The sequence below is a fragment of the Malurus melanocephalus genome, unplaced genomic scaffold (genome assembly GCF_030028575.1).
Source record: "Malurus melanocephalus ecotype Western Australia unplaced genomic scaffold, MMel_1.1 scaffold_118, whole genome shotgun sequence".
In the NCBI taxonomy this organism is placed as follows: domain Eukaryota; kingdom Metazoa; phylum Chordata; class Aves; order Passeriformes; family Maluridae; genus Malurus; species Malurus melanocephalus.
In genome coordinates, this window is record NW_026623350.1 from 27,625 (window position 1) to 48,101 (window position 20,477).

A 20,477-nucleotide genomic window follows, 5' to 3' on the forward strand; every position below is an offset into this window, starting at 1 on the left:
AGAGCTCACTGCCTGAAAACGGTACATATGGGGCTGCAAAAACATTAAGGAACATGGTTAAAAAGTATTTGATTGCATTATACATGCAAGAGTTGACTAATCCCCTGACAAAACTTCAGACATTTGACTCCATCATGTGATAATGGACTTGTGAAGCTTCTAAACTGGCCAAGCTTCATGAGTGTAGATAGCGCTGTGGTCTCATGAGTGCTTTGAGATGAAGTCTGAAGATACTTTATCTGACAAGACTGCAGCACTTGGCACTTCAGCAGTTTTATATTTTAGTCTGGTGCTGCAGCAGTGGATGACACTGATAACACCAATACACCAGCAGTGTGGCTGACAGGTGTGACGTGACAGGCATCTTGTCARAGCTGCCATGTTACAGTCCTGCTCATTTAACTTGGCTGGTGCAGGACATGGGGGGAGAAAAGCCTTTTGTTGGTGTTGTTGTTGTCTAGTTGGGTTTGTTCATGAGCAGTCCCCTAGCATCTGTCACACTCACTCAAAAGTTGATGTGAAGGCAGGAATGGTTTAGATATATTTTAACTGCAGCCTTTGCTTTGCAGTACCTAAGAGCTTTCCCTAGACAGGCTTACATCAGTTTCTAAGAATCAGATTTGGTGCTGTTTTTATTATCTGAAATACTCAAAAAGAACTTACTGAAGTCAGCAGGTCTTGAGTTCCTTTAATATCTTCATCAGCTTGTTTGATGGCTTTCTCAGCTGCATTTTGAGCTTTTTCAGCTTCTTCCAGTGCTGCCTTCACCATGTCTGCAGTGACTTTAACATCTGTTGCACCTTTGCTGTGGAGCAAGACTCTGTTAATGCTAAAAATGCCCTTATTTCGGAACTGGAAAAAGAACATATGCTGCAATGGGCTGGTTTTGCCCCTTACTGAAGGAATGACAATTTACATCAGGGAAAGTTAAACTACATTTTGTGTACAATGAGATGGAACAGTACTGCATACCTTGCTTTTTTAGCTTCCTCCAGTAGCATTTCTGCTCTGGCAATATCTCCAGCRCTCTGCTGCAGAATGACCTCAACATCAGAAAGGCTTTCCACACGCTCACGAATATCTTCTGTYAGGGCTTGCAGCTGCTGTGGAGTGCTTGGCATCTCCATGTTCAGCACTTCATTAGCCACTGCCTCAATGCTATCCAGGTCAGCACTGTCTTCTAGCAGACAGACACAAATGACAAAGATGTGAGTAAAAGCTTCCCTCTGTTTCGTCTCAGCACTCAAATTCTTGTTCAGCTGCTTCTTTAAGAAGGAAAATCATGGGAAAACTTTCTCCCATAGATTTATGGAAAATCAAGGTGTTAAAACTACTTCCCAAGGTGAAACTTCCCTCTCAGGGGAGGCCCAGCAGGTATGTAGGCCCTGCTGGCATAACTCTCTTGGAAGCCATTTGAAAATCTTGGTGCTCAGCTGCACCACAGTGGGGGGACCCCAGCCCACAGGAAACAAAGCCCACAGCTGCACGTAGATGTGTCTGTGCTCCCATCATCAGCCCTGAGCAAACAGGCAAGGAATGGGCTGCTGGAGAACAAGGCTCTCCTTAACCTCTCCCTGCTYTCTTACAGAGAGAAACTCAGTTTCTGACTCCCTTCCCCTTTAACACTGCTTTGTCTTTCTAGCCAGAACTTACAGACATACTTGGCAAAGTACAGCACTACAACAGCCTCAGCTGAAACGCACACAAGAACATGTCACAGTCTGCTCTCACTTTCTTATCATCTTGGTTTTCTCTTAGTTTTTCTCATGTTTCCAGATTTCATCATGCATGCTGTCTGTCTGGGGGAGGTGGGGGGAATGATGACACAACTATTGCATTAACCCTTGGAAGATAATACAGATGTAAAGCTATTTTTCACAAACTCAGAATTAAAATATAAAGTTCTTACGCATTAGGAAGTCTCTAATCTGTTTAATAAGGTTTCTCAGATCTTCATTGCTTCTGTCCACTTGTTCTTTAGTAGCATTGGTTTTGAGCAAAACTGCTTGTGCATTTTGTTTTGCTTCATCCGCTCTCTGTTTTGCCTCAGAAACCTAAAGAGAGGAAAATGGCTTGCTTGCTTATCTTCKTATGTTTTAGGGCCTGTTTTAAAACAATTCATCTGGAGTCAGAAGTAACAAGGAATGCTTTTTCTCATAAAACTCACAGAACACTTGGAAGCTGGCCCTGATCCATACCACCAGTGCTAGTTGTTYAAACAACTCAGGCTGATGTTTAGTTATCCACGAAGCTTCACTTTAGCAAGGTCCCTTTCTGAGGATATTTACTAGCATGATGAAGTAACACAACTCACAAGAAATATTTTCTGAAGAAAACCAGCACATACTTTGTCAACTAGTGTCTGTTACAACGGAAAGATTTTTTTTTTTTCTTTTTTACTATCTTAACAATTGATTTGGCATATTACCATTCTGGAGAGTTGCTCAACTTCTGCTAATGCACTGAGGATGTCTCTGTCAAAATCCATAGCCTTCTGCCAGGCGTTGTGAGCTACGGTCACCAGCCCATCGCAGCCTGGGCCTCCACACTTCCTCTTYCCTTCATCCGTTCGACAGTTCAAACCCCCGCACTCAGACTCGGCACAGGAGGCTCCCGGAGCAGTGCCACACGTCTGCAGGGACACAGGAGACAAGGGAAGCAGTCACAGCTTGATTGCTGGACAGGAGCAGGACGCTATTCTACCAGAAAATTGCAAGTATTTTTTTTAAGGAGTAAAACTATTTTCATCAGCAACATTGCACGGAGAATTATCCACTACTTGGTCAATTGTTTTGTAATGAAATAACACAGGAGCTGGTTTAGCCACAGGGAAAATTATAAAATTCCCCATTCTTGTGAGGTTCTTTTACCTTTTTATGCCCTGCTCCTCTCTTTTTGCCAAAGATAGTCACTAACTCAGGCTTTGCAGCCAAAAAACCTCCCTGGGAAAACCTAGGGGCTGAGCCAAGTGAGCTGCAGCTGTCTCCTGTGAAGTGTAAATGAGTCCCTCTTACCTGTTTGGCACGTAAACCAGCAGTAGCTAGAAAGCAGAAAGATTTGTGTGTGTGTGTGTCTGTGTGTGTCTCATGATTACACCTCCAAGCAACTCAGTATTTACTGCCTTGATAAACATCTACCCAAGATTTTCACTCCTCAGGAACAGTCAGGGCAGGAATGTAGGGGAAGGGAAACTAAACAAAAAGATATCTCTTTCTTCTCTCCAGAGAAAAAAAAGGCTGATGGAGTGGGAGGGATGACTAGTTCTAAAGGACAAGGGACAATCACTGTCTGATGAACTCACTCTCTACCACATGCCTGGCCTGCCCAGGGGAGTTAATAAGCAGTGCCCTGCAGCCTCCCCATCCCGGGGTTGTTCAGGGATTGTTCACTGAATGCAGCTGGCCRACTTCAAAGAGAAACTGAGGGAACACCCAGCCTCTCCCCAGAAAAAAAACACCCTCAATCATATTTACAGATGAGCAGGCACCCTCAACAGAGAAAATGCCCTTTTGACTCCAATTCCCTGTAAATTCTGCTTTGTCTCGAGCACAAGGATGAGCCTGGGGTGATGCTGAGCCCTGTCAGTGTGAGCAGAACTGCCTGGCTGGGTGTTGCACAGGCAGAGTGTATCCTATATCCTATGGAGCTGCAGCAGGGAAGAGGGGAGCCATGGGAAAGCAGGCATTGAACTCAGGATAGGCTTAAGAGGATGGCTCTCAGCCCAGCAGATTTGCCACACTTTTCTGCATGTGGGAACTCAGTCCCTAGCAAAGGACATTGGATTAGTACAGGGGTGATGCAAAAACAGGTGCTCCGTTGGGGCTGGGAAGAGTAGGAGGAAGATGAGCATGAAAGGCTGGTGTTTGAAAGCCAGTAGTCTCAGAGCCCACCAGTTAAACAATCCAGTTCTAGCCTGCAAAACCAAGGGGGTCCTCAACTAAGGAAGGTGCCTTTTTCATGTACAACCGCATAACTCACACTGTCACACCTTACAGTTCCTCCCCGGCTGTCGCTTCATCTCAAATCCCACTTTGTTTTCATTACAGGTTTTATCCCAGCGATTCCCAGCCRTGTACCTTCTCAGCCACCTCAGAGAGATCCAGGCTCTGCAGCTTGCCAGCGAGTTCATCCAGGAGACGCGACTGCTCCTCTTGTTTAGCCTTCAACTGGGCCTCCTTCTCATTRATTAATTCTTCCACTTCCTGCCGCGTTTGTGCTGACAGCTCCACGGCGCTGTCAGGATGGACAGTGGAGGCATTGACCCTCTCCTCTGCCTCCAGGGACATCTGGTAGTACTTGGTGATACTGTCCAAGGCTCCTGCAGAAATCAGAGGGAGCTGCTGAGAACTCTGTTAAGTATCCCGAAGTAATGTATATTATAGATGTTAGCTGGTGACACATCAGGGTCAGCGATATAGCACATCACATTCAATGAAGTGCTGGCCTTGGAGGCTGWGCTCTGTGCCATTGCAAGGATGACAGAATTCAGCTCTTGCAAAAAAGGAAAAGTTTGCTTTTTTGCATGGTGGATAGTGTGTGAAGTTGGACTTCRAAGTTCTGACCCTAGTGACTGAATTGTACTTGCCCTAAGGGCAAAAGGAGATACAGCCCTTAGGGTTTTCAGGGGAACAGTCTCTTTTCCAAGGATTTCCTTATCCCATAAAATTCCTATTGCTTGCCCAGGGATGTCTGGCTTATGGAGTCACTGTTTGGAAATTGGTCAGAGCTTTCCTAAAAAACAAGTGCTTGATGAAAGATGCTGATTTATGTTGATTTTGGAGAGGCCTTATGAGGATGTGAGGGACCCTATGGGGTTGGCTATACTCTGCACCTTGGGGCAGCTTTTCTTTACAGAATGCCAAAAGTCAGGGACTCCTCTATTCTCAATACTGCTCGCCTCACTCTGCAATATCCCATGTTCACTGGAAACAATCTCAAACTTCCTGCAAACAAGGAAATTTATGAGAAAAATTWAAAAATACTTTCTTAGAAGTTAGCTTTTCAAATTTCCAAATAATTTGGTGACATTCCTCTTTCTCTGGCAAATTTTGATTCTTGGCCCATTTCAATGTGCAAGGCTTGGGTGGCTCAGAAGAGCTGGTCCTTTTACCATGAGCTCTTTTTTTCAATAAGAAACAGGAGTTTAACAGCCTGGGGGGAGCAAGGTGGATACCCAGGCATATCTTGAAATCTGTGGTGTGGTGCACTTTCTGCTGTTGTCTCTCATTTACAATGTGTTCAGCATGACACTTTAAGACTATTCTGTGCCCCAAGAATTTGGGCCAGCTTTGCAATGTGCAGAGGGAGAGAGAGAGGGTGAGAGAACAAAAATTCCTGCTGCATCAGCAACTTTGCTAATGCACAGAAAGAACCTGTCCCTGAGAAACTATGTTTTATTACAAGCTGGAAGATTTATCTCGTACTTAAACCTGTGCACTAATTAAATCTTTGGCCACCCCACTGCTTTCTGCCCCCCTCCYTGTGACACTTACCCCGAACATCAGAGATCTTGATGAACTCTAGCTGCTCTGCRAGCTCTTTCACAACATGGTCGAGGCTTTTGGCATCCATCTCCAGYGCACTCAGGTCAATATCCGTGCTGTTGCTCTTTGCTGCTAAGGCCARCAGGTTTTCTTCTATGTCAGCTACCTTAACTGTAACATCTGCTGTCAGCTTTCTGTAAAACAGGCACAGGACTCAGCAGGGGGAGGAGGAATAGTCATAAGCCTCATACTTCACTGAAGAGTGGTGGCTAGAGATGTACCCAGGTTCTCCCATGGCAGGACCTGTCCTCCCTCAGTGCAGCTCCAAGTGATTTGTAACAAAATGCCTACCTAGAATACAGTTTTGTTTCCTTTATTACACAAAACCGCTTTTTAATCTACAGCACATTTATAAACCCAAAGCACCAAATTGCTCAAAAAACAGCTGCTTTGTGTAAGATTAACTGGAGGCAGATTCCAGAGGACTGGTGTAATGCTCTTGTATCATGGCAACTGCATAGGTCAGAGTTGACTACTATGATCCATACATAATTTGCTTCCCATCCCACAYAGCTCAAATGTAGTTTTGATTACTACGAGCTCATGGGACAGATTTGAACTTCAGGAAGCAGGGAGGGGGGAGCCTCAGCTTTAACACAATRGATTCTTTAAACTCTTCTCTAAAGATCCCTCCCTACCAGKGCTATGAAGGAAAACCTCCTGCTTSAAGCATTCACTCAGTRAGCCATGGAGCTATTGGGATAACCCTAAAAGGAAAAGCAAGTGCATATTACATGTCAAGGCTGCTGCAGAACAGATGTGGGCATASGAAGCTATTCCCATCCATGGTGATCCCACCAAGCCCAGCATTTTCTCATTCTGAAAGAATCAAGGCAGTATTTAAGATCTAAGATCAATTTACAGCTCTCTCAACAACCTAACAGCCTGCTGCTTTCCAGGACTCCTCCAAAGCCCAGTAYTTTTCTATAAAGCCAGAGAGGAACAAGAACAGACACACATAAAGTATGTCAGGGAAAAGCAGCCCCTCAGCTGCTCTGACCTCCCWCAATACACACAGAGCCCAAAAGCAGCAGCAACCCTCAGCTCTCCAGCAGGAGGGAGGGGAGCTGTAGGACGCAAACTATTCCTAATTGAGACATTTGTGCTTTAATCCTTGCCCCTTTGCTTTGTGCAGTTCTTTTTACAATGCACAAACAAGCTGGCGCTGTTGCAGACAGGGCTAGAAAGCCTCTGTAATCCTACTTAATGTTAGACTGCCCCATCTCCAGACTGCCTTCTCTTGTATGCTTAGCCCTAAAAGAAAATACAAGGCTTCCACCCCGAGAAAAATGGAAACAATCCTTGTTATAAACTGGTGCTTCCCCCCACACATGCTCAGAGTGTGGAAAGGAGCCCAAGTTTCCAACTCATCAGCTACACGAGGAAATCCAGGAATTTAATCTCTCCCCCTCTTCATTCTCTCACATAATAGCAGTGTTTGTCCTTTGCCCCGGGGCAGAGCAGGGCAAGCATGAGTGGCTCCGTGGTAATTAGCTGCCTGGAGAGCAGTRGGAGCAGGACAATCCCTTCCCAGCACGTGGCAGCTGCACTGCTCCTGCCTGCCCCGGCCAGGTTTCTGCCCGTGGGATGGATACTCACTGCCAGTGCTGAGCATGGTGAGCTGCTCCAGCAGCCCAGGAGCCACAGCATCCTTGCCCAGCCAGAGCAGCGGAGCCAGAGTGCCCTCAGCCCAGCATGGGGACATCAGTCTCACATGTAAATCCSAGCTCACTGGAACTCCCACTCGGTCCCATGACAGACTTATCCACACCTACAACTGCAGTAACTCCAACTGCACTCACTCTGCTTCATCGAACAGATTCCCAATGTTCTTCACAGGCTCCGCTGCTGGATTTTGAGTGACGATGGTTTTAATTTCAGTGAGCTTCTCCTCCAGTGTGTTGAGCGTCTGCTGGTATGGGCCAGTGACTCCAGTGATTTTGAGGGTATTAGCTCTGTCCAGGAACTGCTGGGTCTTGTTAGCCAGCTCGCTGATGATCACGTCCCAGAGGGCAAAGCACTGGTGGCACGGCACACAGTCGGGGAAGAAGCCCGAGTAGCCCCGGGAGCACTTGTCACAGCGCAGCCCTTCCACCCCTTCGCTGCAGATGCACTGCCCCGTGGCACGGTCGCACTGCGGGGTCTGGATGCCACGAGGGTTGCAATCGCATGCTGGGAGGAGAAAAAGGAACATGTGAAGGCCATGGAGRGGGAAAGGACAGTGATATTGGCAGGTTGGGAAAAAATAATTTACAATAAAGTGGTGAAATGGGTACAGATGTGGTCTGTGTCTGAAGTACAAAAAGCTAATTATGGGTGTATCACTTGTGTATGGGGGAAGCAGGTTTGATGGAGGAAGGGCAGAGAGGCCGGGAAATAATACTGGGGGAGACCTGGATTTTCACATCTCAGAAATAGGAACAATAATGGAGCAAGGATGGACACCACCTGAAGCAATGTTCAGACATCAACTTGGATTGCATCTGAAGACAAAGATCCCAGTTTCATTCTTTCAATAAAGAGTGAGTAGAGTAATGCCCACAGTATAGGAAAAGAAATGGCAGGCAGGCACATAGCAGAGAATTTAAGAGCAACACATGAGTGAAACAGGGAAACAGAACTAGGAACAACCATTTACTGTCTCCTCCAGCACAGGAGTAACAGTCTGCTGAGGAATCCTGCAGATCAGATCAAAACCCAACCACCTTCCCCTGCACCTCCCACAAGCAGCACACTGAAAGGACATAGTTGATTACACAGCACTTAATTAAGTGGAGGGACTCCCTTCCATAAGGGAGTGGGTGCTAAAAGCTGAACTGGCTTCAAAGAACTGGACAAATCTATGGAGCAAAAGCCCTTGTGAGATCTTCTAAGCAGAGGTATGGGAACTGACTCAGAGAACACASTTCTGTCATGGCTAGTGGGAAAACATTCACAACACACATCAAGGAGCCTGGCACTGGGCTGACATTTTGGGTATACAGAAAATCAGGAAAAATCTGGCAGTGAAAAGTAGAATAGAACAAAGAATGTGGTCATGGGCAGTCCTGCCTGAGGTGCTGATGACCAAGAGCCTATACAGTGTTTGTCACTCTCAAGCGGGAATGATGACAATGCCCAGATATATATATATTTTTTAATTATTTCAGACTTTGAGAACCAGCTCAGGAGTCAGTACTCACACCTTCCTGAAATACACTTCCTTGGCACCAACCCACTGCAGAGAGAAGTTACTCAATTAATTTAGTGAAGCACTGTCACTGCTGAGAGCACAGACACGCTTTGTACAYAATAACATTATCAGAAGTGTTTCCATGCAGCAGGGCTCCACTTGACCTCCTAATTCCATAGGAGGCAGCAGCAGCCGAGGACACACCAACATGCAAAGCTTTTAATAAAAAGACAGCAGCAAACAACAAAAAGAGAGGCTTKGAAAATATGCACATCATCTACCTACCATTATGGCAGAGCACTCCAAAGCAAGTCAAGCACAYGTTCCTTAAACAGGAAAAGGACTGTCACACCTGATAAAACCCCTCACTTATACATCCATTGACCAGGCATCCTCAGTGGAGGTTAAATGGCTCAAAAAGGCCCATAAAYCAATTCACACACCCAAAGTAAATGTCCCCTTGAAAATAGAGCAAAACACAAAGCTGTTTTCAAGATCGTACATTGTTTGCTTCAATGCCAGAACACAGTGGTGGTCTTCAGTTCAAATATTACACAAAGAGCCTCAGCAGAACAAATCGCTCCTCAACAAAACGACTTTCTTGTCCAATGTGAATATGATAGGCAAGAGACAAAAATAACTTCTGCTGCCTGCACAATTGAGCAAAACGGTTCTTTGTTCTTTGAATTATACCCTGACACAAGAGATTGTTTTTACTTTACATCGAAAGTGCTTAAGTAGTCAACTCACCATGGAATATGCTCCCTGCAGGCAAACTGTTGAGTTCCTGTTTGAAGGTCAGTTAACCCTTCTGTCAACTAATAAGGSCCTTGGTATAATGATGAATTGTCCAAATTCCTCTGTATAGAAAGAGGCTAAATGGCATGTGGTTTTTCTCAAAGATCTTGAGGTCTGATCAAGTTACAGGAATACTTGCTGCTGGCAAATCAGATCACTATATTTACTTGTGGATTTAAAAGGCTTAATGCAAAAAAAAAAAAAACAACCCTAACCCCATGTTGGTAATTCTACTCCTGAATACCTGCATGTTCAGGAAAGGTAGATGACATGGCTTTAGCAGCATTTACATGGTAAAGTGGATTCCAAAGTCTCTGGAACCAGAAAATGCTAGGGAAGAAGAAAAAAGAATTTAGGCACTAACTTGTTTGCAAAGTGAAAACCCAAACTCGGCAGCTGCCTGTTGGGGGATGATAAAGCAAAGAAGTAGTTTATTCTAAGTGAAGCACAACAGTTGGAAGAACCATCACATTTCCAGTCCTACAAAACTCCCAAATCAAGCTTTGCAGGACCATAAGAAAATTGTACAAGGCAGCGAGAAACACTGCTGTGGGATATTTCGCCATTTTACAATTTTCTATCAAACCCAGAAGGCAATCCTGGCTCTGAATCACCTCAGTCCCCTGAATGAAATGTACATAAAATRGCTTTCAAAAGTGCTGGTTTCCTACTTGTTCTTCCTTTCCTTTAAGATCTTCCTAAGACATTAACCATGCACAGGACAATGCCACCTTTCAAACCCCAACCATCTCTTAACACCTCTAGTGGATGAGTCTCACACCTTGTGCCCTGGGCACACCACCATCTACACCCCAGCAAGGAGCACATCCAGGGCCACTTTAGTGAGCACCTTCCCTTTATTCCATGGTGGGGATCAAACCCTCCATGCATTTCAGTTGTGGACAACTCTCAAGAGAAACAAAACAAGCCCAGGTCAAGATCATACCAAGCATTCTAGGTAGTGAGGAGCACCTTGAACACTGCAGGTCACCAGGCAAATAGCTCAGTACCAGCTTTCACCTCTGCCTGCCATGAACCTGCTGGCTTCAGTCGCTTTGACTGAAGGGCACAACTTCATCCTAAAGGGACAAAAGCACAGTGACAGTATCGATGTGAAAAAAAAAAAAAGAGGGCCTCCAAGCTGGCACAGACTGGAAAAGACTTGCACAGGATTGTCAAATRGCTCATGGAAGAACACGTGAGTTACACATCCGTCATCCACAATGGTGGGTGCACATCCACCAGAAGGATTGCTGTGACATTTAATTATCACTGCCAATGAATTGGGATGTGAACACAATACCAGAGATACCTTGATTCCTATCACCTGYTAGAAACAGCTTAACATCATATCAGAATGATCCAGCACATCATGCCCAGTATCATGTTTGACCAAAGTACCCCAATCACTAGCCAGAGTGGAGTTTCTTGTTCCTCCAACACCTCCTTTGTTATGCCTGTGGCCATCATGTGACTCAGATGCAGTTAAATAGTGAGACTGCTGTTACAGCAGTTTTTCTTCTGCTGCACCCAAACAGTAGAAGAACTCAAACACAACCTTCAAAGTATCACTTCACTCAGGAGATTTTGGCTCTAACCAGCACACTGCTAARTCTGATGTAGGACTTGAGTAGCTACAACACATCCGGTGTTAGCATATGCCCGGTTAATCTAACCTCTTCAATGAACAAGAAACACACAGGCACATTGAGGGATGCAAAAGTGTTTCAGATGTGGCTCAGTAGCTTTATACCAACAGCTTTATACTCCATTTAACAYAGTATATGTGGTATAGGGAAAGACAAAGTCCTGTAAGCTCCTTTTTATGTGGCTTCCCTATTCTGACATRAGGAGAAACTGGGAGAAGTAGTTCATTTTGAACTGCAAAATCATACAGATGTTGAGTTTACTTCAAGATACTTGGATGCCTTGACCACTTGGAGTTGGAAATGCCTTCAAGACAAATGGTTGATTACTCTCCCTTCATGCAGATACACGGCCCAAAGCCAAGGGGAAGGGCTACAAGTTACTGCAGACACGGCTGCTTGCTTTGAAGAGCAGTGTTAGACAGGCTTCAAATCTGTAAGTAGAACCTCCCATGGAAAACACAGTGGAGCAAAAGAAGTCTTTTGAAATAGTTGGCYCAAGATTTAGGGGTTTTCAAAGGAGCATTTACTAAATTAAACAATAGGTTTCTGTTTTGAAATGTCATTTTGGAACTGAGCATATTGTTTTCTTTAATAGAGTGTGTAACTCAATCAGCAATTCTTCTATGACATACTTCAACTTCAGTGAAATCGTATTTTTGATAGGAAAAGTTTTAGCCAAATTCTTTAGTCAGGATCTGCTGATTAGCAAATTATGAGTATAAAGGACTGTAGCTGCATCTGTTCACAAATGCGTGTGCACATATGTGCATGCACACACTAAGTATCCATGGGTAATTTTTGTATCACCTTCATCAGTGCATTTCTCCTCCACCTTTTTCCTAGCCCTAAAGACAGAAGTAAGTTATACATAGGTATCAAATCTAGTCTTGTAGAAAACTATGAGGAGAAATTCAAAAGAAGAAATGACTAGCTTGAGAAGTTTGCTTTAAGCTCACAAGAATCTGTGAATTGCTTTATCTTTCACCTACTCTGACATCTCTGCTACCTTTTCCTCTGATTTTAAATACTTAGAACTCACTCCCATTTAAACTACTGTAATTCAATATGCAGCATATTTGCACATCACTTAATTTAAACTCAGGTGTGTCAGAACAGTTGATACTACAGCAGAGGTGATAGGATAGATACAGAATGGCTGTAAGAAGACCAGTATCAGTGTTCAATTCCTTAACGGAGGATGCCAGGAGCAAGCAAGTGTTGTACATCATCCTGCACTGAACAGAAATAAYTTTTCCAGAAATATTTTCTTTACTGCTTGAGACTGAAGGTGGCRAGCATCAAATGTTTAACTCCTCCACAGAAAAAAAAACAAAGGTTTAGTTCAAACATGATTTCCTGGCATCATTTCCCAGTGGTAGTGAGGCGCTGTGATAAGAAAACCATTCAACAGTTWGTAAGGTTGAAAGTTTTGCACAGCYAGCAAWTTTCTTCTGAATAATCAGCTATTGATTCAAATTACCCTGCAAGCATAGTGCAACTACTCAGCATTATGATTTTCTGTAGGAATGTTAAGATAAGATCCAARCCTAGAATTACTGGAGTTGTGCTACACCTTAACAAGCTAGCAGACCTTGCCAAAAGTATAGTTTTCTGAAAGCAATCAATACACATTACAATATTTTATGACCCTAGGACAATTAAAATTATGAAACTCAAAGTGAAAATTATATTTTCTTTAGAATAGAATTTGTCTGACTTCCTTTAGACACTTCTCAGAGAAGAAAATGAGACATCTACTGGTCTTCTCTCAACACCAAAAACACCTCCTATAAAAGCAGCCTTAGTGTTTAAGACCCAGGTGTTAAATTTTAAGACTACCAAACTTATTCTTAAATGGCAATAGGGTAATTTTCAGTGAACAGCTGTTTCTACACCAGCCACATAACGAAGACTARAAACTGAGAAAAACAACATTCAGTCAATGGATGCAGTGTGCACTTGATGAAAAACACGACTTTTTTTTCATCCTAGTTCAGTTAAATTCTGTGATTTTACAGTAGGACTTGATACTYATGTCCAACACAGAAAAATAATGACACAGGTATGCTTCTTGTGAAGGGGCTATAGCAACACCMCCTAACTTCCCATCTCACACAGTASCACYGACTAACTAAACTTTRRTCTGTTTGTTCAATTTACTAAAATAGTAATGACAGTAAATTTGTCATCTCCTTCATATTAGGTGAAACATAAACATCAAGTATCTGCTATGCAGGGACATTGTTCTAGCTGCCATCTACAGCCACTCCACATGTCAGGTTTCCCAGTAGCCTGCAGCCTTCTGCTAGAGACGTTCTTTGTGGGTTGAAGGTGGTGCAGAACTCAGCATGCCGAGTCCTGCACTTTAGTTGCCAGGGTTTGGAAAAGCTCCAGCAGAATGCCTGGGAGGCTGGAATTTGATGAACTCTGTAGTGCTATTATTTACYACCTCAGGAAAGATTTTTATACACACACACACATACACACATGTTCATCAGCAGGCTCATATGCAACTGCAGACAGCTCGTGGCTGGAGTAATAGCCAGACAAATACTGCCAAGGGGCTGGCACTGCCCCCAGAGCAGGCGATGCATGCAGGTGATCCAGGGACTGCATGAGGCCAAGAGAGACATGCTGGGCTCTTCCCCACCTTCTATGCCTTTGCTGTGGTTGTGTCAGGCATTATGTCAAATTCAGCAAGAGAATGTAGACCTTTTCAAAGCACAGGGAGTAAGTGGTCTCTAAAAACCCAGCCTACTGGCTCTCTATAATCCCAAATGGACATTTGTGGGTGCTGAAGTGCACCCAGTGCTGTGAGGTCAAGATGCTGCCCAAATACAGGCACCCACCTCAGCTCGTCCCAGCAGTCTGGTCCCAGTGTGATCTCTATGGACATGCAGACAGGAGACATCAGATGACACTTTCTCTCCACTGCAGAGAGCACAGACTGTAAATCAAAGCACCCAGACCAGGTACAAAATCCTGCCTTCCCTGGCTTCTGCTTCACCACATCGGATCTTACCAAGGCTTCTAGAACACAAGTCACAAGCAGCAGATGGCAATGGGGATGGAAGGGAAGAGTGCCCTAAAGCCTGGTTTCCAGTGGAGTGTACTGGGACCCTGGGGCCACATCCACAACTCACTGCTGCTGCAAGTGCCTGGGAGCTGCAGCCCCCAGCCTGTCCTAGATGGGCCATTTTGTACATCTCCACACAGCCATGTCCAGATCTTATTTGCAGGCACTTGGGGTTTTTTAGTATTGTCAAGGTTGTCAAAACAACATGAGCAGTATGGTCCCYATTTCTCATCAGGAGCTTGTGTTTCTTGATGCCAACAACCTGAAGACCTCTTGTGAAGAGRTCTTCACACCTCACTGTCCTTGGAGTGATTGATTCACTGTGTGGTTTCCAACCTTGAGCAGAAGCCACTTGCCCTACAGAGTGGAAGATCCCACCCTGGCATCATTAGGACTGATGTCCACACCCCTGCTTCAGCTCACTGAACACTGTGTCCACACTCACACAGTTCAGAGTTCTTGCTCTTACTCATCCAGATTARTTTCTATTTTGCTCCTGAATGCAGCACAAACTGTGGCTATATTGACTACTTGGGCCAGCATGAACGTGCCACTGAGGGCAGGTGGCAAATGCCAGGAGTGCACGTGTTCCCCTGGTGCAGACATCTTAGTGACAAAGCCTTGTCTCAGTTCCAGCTTCACTTTGGCTGCAGGCCAGATCTCAGCTATTTTCCAAGGACACTGCTCAGCAGCTCCTTAAACGGCAGGGTTTTCCAGTTYGCCTGCAACCCGCTTACCCCTGAGAGCTGCTACCTGCCCACGCAGCAGCTGCACGTCTGCCAGCCTGAACATCACCACTCACTCCCCGAGGCTAAATGAGGGCTGAGCAGCCGATTGTCTCCTTGCCAAGGAAAGATAGGAGACAGGCAGGAGGCACTGACCCCACCATGCTGGGGAGATTCTGCAGCACCACCAGGCTGGATGTGTTCCACAAGCAAGCACACGCCTGGAGCGCGTCCAGAGCATCACAGCACAGGCTGCCACAGCTCAGCCCTGGGCAGCAGCTCTCCACAGAGACCTGCCACAGAGACCTTCTGTTGGATGTAATCATGAAGGAAAATCTGCATTTCCACCCGAGTGAGCCTCTCCGTGTCACTACGGCACAGAAGGGATTGCGGGCTGGCACAGGAGTGTAGATGTTGCATGGTAAAAATGGGGTCTGAAGAAAATTCCCTCTCTGCTTCAGAAACATTTAAACAGGTTTTCACATGTTCGAAAGACAGCAGAAACTCCATGAGAGACCAGAAATGCTGGTATGCTGCAAAATCCTGCTGATAAGGTATGCAGATGGACTCAATCAATAAACCCTGATGGAGACAACTGATACCAAGAGACAATCCCTGCCCTGGAGCCAGCAGGGTCAGCACACCCCTTACCGTGTCAGAACACACACAGCCTCTCCAAAGGCAGCCTTTCCCCCAAGAAACCCAATATGTACTCAGGAACTGGGACAATTCCCCACTCCTTTCATCTGCTGCAGTAATCAAGTAGCTGTGACCTGCCTATCAACCAAGATAATGGGCTCTAAGGTATCTCTATTGTAAGGGATTTATTAAAGACCACAGCAAGCACATTCCTCTGTGCAAGAAAAAAATACCTTAATCTATTGCAAACCCTCCTGGCAAAGGGTCCTATTTGAACAGATCAGAGATACAAGTTTGTTCTGGTCTGGACAATGTTTGAAGTTTCTTTTCCAGCTAACAAACAGACTTGTTTATAATGAAAGGACAGAGGCCATCCAACTTTCTAAACAACCTACTTCAYGGTGCTCTGTTTTGCAGCATGTAGCTATGGCTAACCCACTGCATGGTCTCTGCTTTCTCCTTTATTTTCATCTGAAATATAAGGAAAGTCTTCTACTAAATAAAAAACCTTATTTATTCAGGGCCAGTCTCTGTAAGAACACACAAGAAACAGTGGTCTTCAGTTACATACAACTGAAAGGCAAAGAAAACTGGTTTCTAGACCAGTTCTCAAACCCAAATGCTTGTGATATGTTTTCTTATCATTCTGGTTTACCTGACAGCCTTGCAACCTCACCCTTAATGAAGAGTTGCTTCTAAACACAGAGGTTTGTTTCTAAAGGTCAGACAAGAAAGACATAGGAAAGCATAGGGCTGGGCTCCTGCCACACAGAGCACCAAAACCCCAGGGCAGATCCCACCATGCCTCCTTCCCTCTTTTCCAAGGCTCAAGTGGGCTGCTCCTGGCAGGGGTGTCCCAGCAAGCCAGGCTGTGATGGTGTGTCCAGCCACACGGACATTTCCAAACAGAGCAGGTGGAGCAGGCACCAGGTTGGACTCACCTAAGCACTCCACGCTTGGGTCGCCCCAGAAGAGCTCCTGGCACTCGCGGCAGGTCCGGCCTCCGAAGCCTGGCATGCAGTGGCACTGCCCAGTGAACTGCCAAAACCAAAACACCAAGCCATGAGGAGACGCGAGCCCCTGAGCAGCTCAGCCCAGGAGCAGAGCAGAGCCCAGGCCGCCCGTGCTCCCTCACCTCGTTGCAGGCAGGCCCGAGGGAGCGCGCAGGGTCGCAGTCGCAGGGCTCGCAGCCGGTGCCACTGGCCAGGCGCCACGTCTGGGGGGCACAGCGGTCACACGTCTGCCCCACCACGTTCGGGAGGCACCGGCACTGCCCCGTGGCCGCCTCACAGCGGCAGTTCTCCGAGCCCTCGCAGTCCTCCCGCACGGTGCCCAGGTAGTTGCAGACGCACTCTGTGAGGGGAAGAGCAGGGCACCTCCATGTCAGCCTGGCCTCCTGCTACCAGACTGCCCTGACTGCACATCCAGTCTGTCCTCYGAGTCCACACAGCTGTGGGCAGATGCTGGCATGTCCCAGTGCCAGTGACCAGGCCTGGCTGACTCAACACTGAAGACACCCAGCACTGCCCAAGAGCCCTAATGTCCCAGGCTGGCCACCTCCACAGCTTCTGCCCCTGCACACAGAAGGCCTCAGGAGTCCCTCATTCAAGCAGCGCAGCCCTCCCTGTTTTTCTCCTTTCCTGCCTCTCTTCAAAGCCCAAGTCTGCCCAGCTCTTGTCAGCCAGCTATGGTGGCAGATCTGCTCGAAGTGGCCAACTGGCTGACAGTGAGATCTCCTGCTCAGTGACACATCTGCCCTGTTGGGCTGTGCCTGATGCTACRGGACAGGTGGGTCTGCCTCCCCACCACCCACTTCAGCTTCCTTGTTCTCACTGCCCAACCACATCTGCAGCAATCTGGTGTAAAAAAAAATCCAAACCCTCCCCCCAACACGTTATCTCYGAAGAGATAAACAGAGACCAGTATCAAGGGGGTAAGAAGCCCCCCTCCTGCAATATCTTTCTCATTTCAGCAAATGTAAATGCAGTCTCTACCCTCCCTCTCAGATGTAAGGGGCCCCCCTCCCAAGGAGCCCTGCCCAGCTGCAGGTAACTCCAGCTGAAAGTAAGATTTCCTCTCCACCCCAAATGCTCCCAGGTAAGAAGGGTTTAGGTGCCCACTCTGCCCCCGATAAGGCTATCACAGGGGCTGAGGCTGTGTGTCCCCACTCACTTCTGCAGTCCTGCTGCAGGGCACTCCCGTAGTAGCCCTCTCTGCAGAGGTGGCAGTTTTCACCCTCGGTGTGATACAGGCACTTGATGCACGCTCCACTCCTCTTGTCGCAGGCCTCTGGGTCGGTGGTGTCGATGTTGTTGTTGCACTGGCATGGCTGGCAGGCGCCACCAACCTCATCGGGGCTCCCAAAGAAGCCAGACGCACATTCATCACATCGACTGCCTGTTTGAACAAACAGGCACAGTGGGAATGGCCATCACGGCTCACTAGTGCAGCCTCTTAATCGGCAAAGCAATAAAGACCATTAATGGAGGAGCATTAACTGGATTRTGTTTAAAGAAACAGGGACAGACTTGCTGAGACCATGGCAACTTGGYGCCGAGCATGGATGGTACCCAGGGCACCAAGACATGCTGCTCACCCCCTTGGTACCACTGCTGTCCTGTCCACCCTCTGCTGACTACCCATCACCCCTCACCACACTGCTGGAGATGAGGTTCACGGTGGTGCTGGCATTGCCTGCACAAGCTGCTCTGCTCCGGCACCTTCCAAGCRAGGCAACCTCCAGCAACAACCCACTGATGCTGGTGCTGCGATCACATCTAACATATCCTTCTCCCTGAGAGGTTCAAACCCAACCAGCCACCCCTCCATATTCCCACCATGTACCTATGTATCCCACGCTACAGACACACGTGACTTGCAGTGTGACTGGATCCTGGTAACAACCACTGGCAAACTGGCGTCCACTCTCGGGGCCATCAGGGCAAGGGCAGGGGCGGCAGTGGTCACCCGATCCCAGGATGGGGTCTCCGTAGTAGCCAGCCTGGCACCTGCACAACGGGATTCATAGCATTCAGTGACTGCAGGCAAACACACTGCAGCCTTGCTGTAACTAAGCTCACATTGTCTACCACTGTGAAGTACCAAAGGGCAGAAACCAAAGGGAAGAACCAAAGGGAGACCCTTATGGCTCTCTGTTACTACTCACACGCAGAGCAGTGACACTGTGACACTAATTTGTCTGGTTTACACCAATGTGAGAGTAGGGACCCAAGGCTGGATGTCAGCCCTTCCACTACAAGGCTCTCAGAAGGCTTGCAATGGCTCGCTGAAAGCCTGGGGTCCTGCAACTGCTCTTGGTCACTTAAGCAGGCACCACTGTGAGGTGCAAGGCTGCAGGCAGGCAGCAGGGGATCCCCACTGCCATCATTCTCCAGGACCACAAGAGCTGCTCTGACTCCCAGGGACTTTCCCTGTGGCTTCACCCYTGCCTGAGCACTAGCACCGGAGGGGAACAGCTGCTGTGGGGCAGCAGAGGGACCAGACAAAGGGCACATGTGCCACACCTCTCGCAGTTGTGTCCGGCTGTGTTGTCCCGGCAGCTCAGGCACTCCCCAGTGTAGGGGTTGCAGTCGTCAGCGTGGCCATTGCAGTGGCAGGGCTGGCAGCTGGGGAAGCCCCAGAAGCTGGGCAGGCAGCGGTCGCACTGCCGCCCGTACACCCCAGGGAAGCAGTGGCACTGGCCCGTCTCCACGTCGCAGAAGGCGTTGTAAGAKCCTCGCGCGTGGCACTCACACGCTGCAAGGAGAGAAGAAGAGGGGATGAGTTTCCAGACAACCCATAAGCTCAGGGTCCCAACCACAGCTCAGCCAGAGCCAAGGGTTTAACTTACGTCTGCATCCACTYGGCCCAAACCCAAAGGTGCCAGGGGCGCATCTGTCGCACTGTCTTCCAACTACGTTGGGACGACACTGGCACTGTCCTCCGTTGGGGTCACACACTGAACTCAGGGAGCCCTGGGGGTCACACTGGCATGCTGAGCAGAGAAAAACATTGGAGATAGTGAGCACTGTGGCACAGGACATGAACCCCCTTGCCTCACCCCACATTCATGCCTTCCCCACGCAAACTGCTCTGCCTGCAAGCACMATCCAGCTCCCAGGCACAGCTTGCCCTACAAGCAGATGGTTACGTACATAACGCAGTCTCGTGCAGTAGTGCAGAAATGCTGAATATTATGTTCTTGCAGACATCTGTCATGGGAGTTTTCACAACACTCCTGCTGTTTTCCAAACACCGGTATCTTTGGAAAGTTTCCCAAGCACTGTTTGTRACCACGTCTTCGCCTGAGCCTCCCACTGTGAATATGTCCAGCGATTTGCAGTACGGCATGAGAACAAGCTACAAAACAATTTTACAATGACAAAGCGTCAYTACTTATAAATAGCCTCCACCAAAATTGTGAAAAGTCAGTATTATCCCAGTTTCTAACATCTTTTTTTGGCTAAAAAGCAAACAGSCAGACAGATTTTGGAGAGAAAATTACAGTATTTCTTTAGTTTTGGTAGAATAGTTCCGATATCTGACAAATTCTTACAAAATCTAGTAAATTCTATATATTCTAAAGAARAAGACTGATATTGACATTGATATTCATGACCTACATGACACTCATTAGCCTCCCCAGAGAAACTGCAGGTCTGTGGACTAGCTTCAGTCCTGTAAAATAYCTCAAAAACCTCTTAGCAGAAACAACTCATATACTTTGAGAAACTTTTGAAGRAATCTGTGCTGCTTTACATTGTTCAGCTGATATCTACTTCAGCTATAAGRAACAACACTGCAAAATACTACTTTGAATTTACAGACACGTGCCAGAGGAAAAGCAAGCATTCAGGCTTTTAAGAGCATCTCTGA

General features: G+C 46.8%; 1 protein-coding gene across 1 annotated transcript in view; it reads right to left on the reverse strand.

Moving 5' to 3' along the window:
* LAMB1 (laminin subunit beta 1) overlaps positions 1–20,477 on the reverse strand; it is a 43,367-nt gene that overhangs the window by 4,121 nt on the left and 18,769 nt on the right. Inside the window, exons 17-30 of the mRNA XM_057370038.1 lie at positions 19,757–19,961; positions 19,453–19,596; positions 19,127–19,358; positions 18,447–18,610; positions 17,775–17,999; positions 16,738–16,955; positions 16,544–16,640; positions 7,346–7,715; positions 5,493–5,677; positions 4,077–4,318; positions 2,429–2,632; positions 1,910–2,054; positions 973–1,180; positions 664–805 (exon numbers count right to left, since the gene is read on the reverse strand). Of these exons, the coding sequence (XP_057226021.1) occupies positions 664–805; positions 973–1,180; positions 1,910–2,054; positions 2,429–2,632; positions 4,077–4,318; positions 5,493–5,677; positions 7,346–7,715; positions 16,544–16,640; positions 16,738–16,955; positions 17,775–17,999; positions 18,447–18,610; positions 19,127–19,358; positions 19,453–19,596; positions 19,757–19,961 (2,781 nt within the window). The remainder of the gene's footprint in view (positions 1–663; positions 806–972; positions 1,181–1,909; positions 2,055–2,428; positions 2,633–4,076; positions 4,319–5,492; positions 5,678–7,345; positions 7,716–16,543; positions 16,641–16,737; positions 16,956–17,774; positions 18,000–18,446; positions 18,611–19,126; positions 19,359–19,452; positions 19,597–19,756; positions 19,962–20,477) is intronic.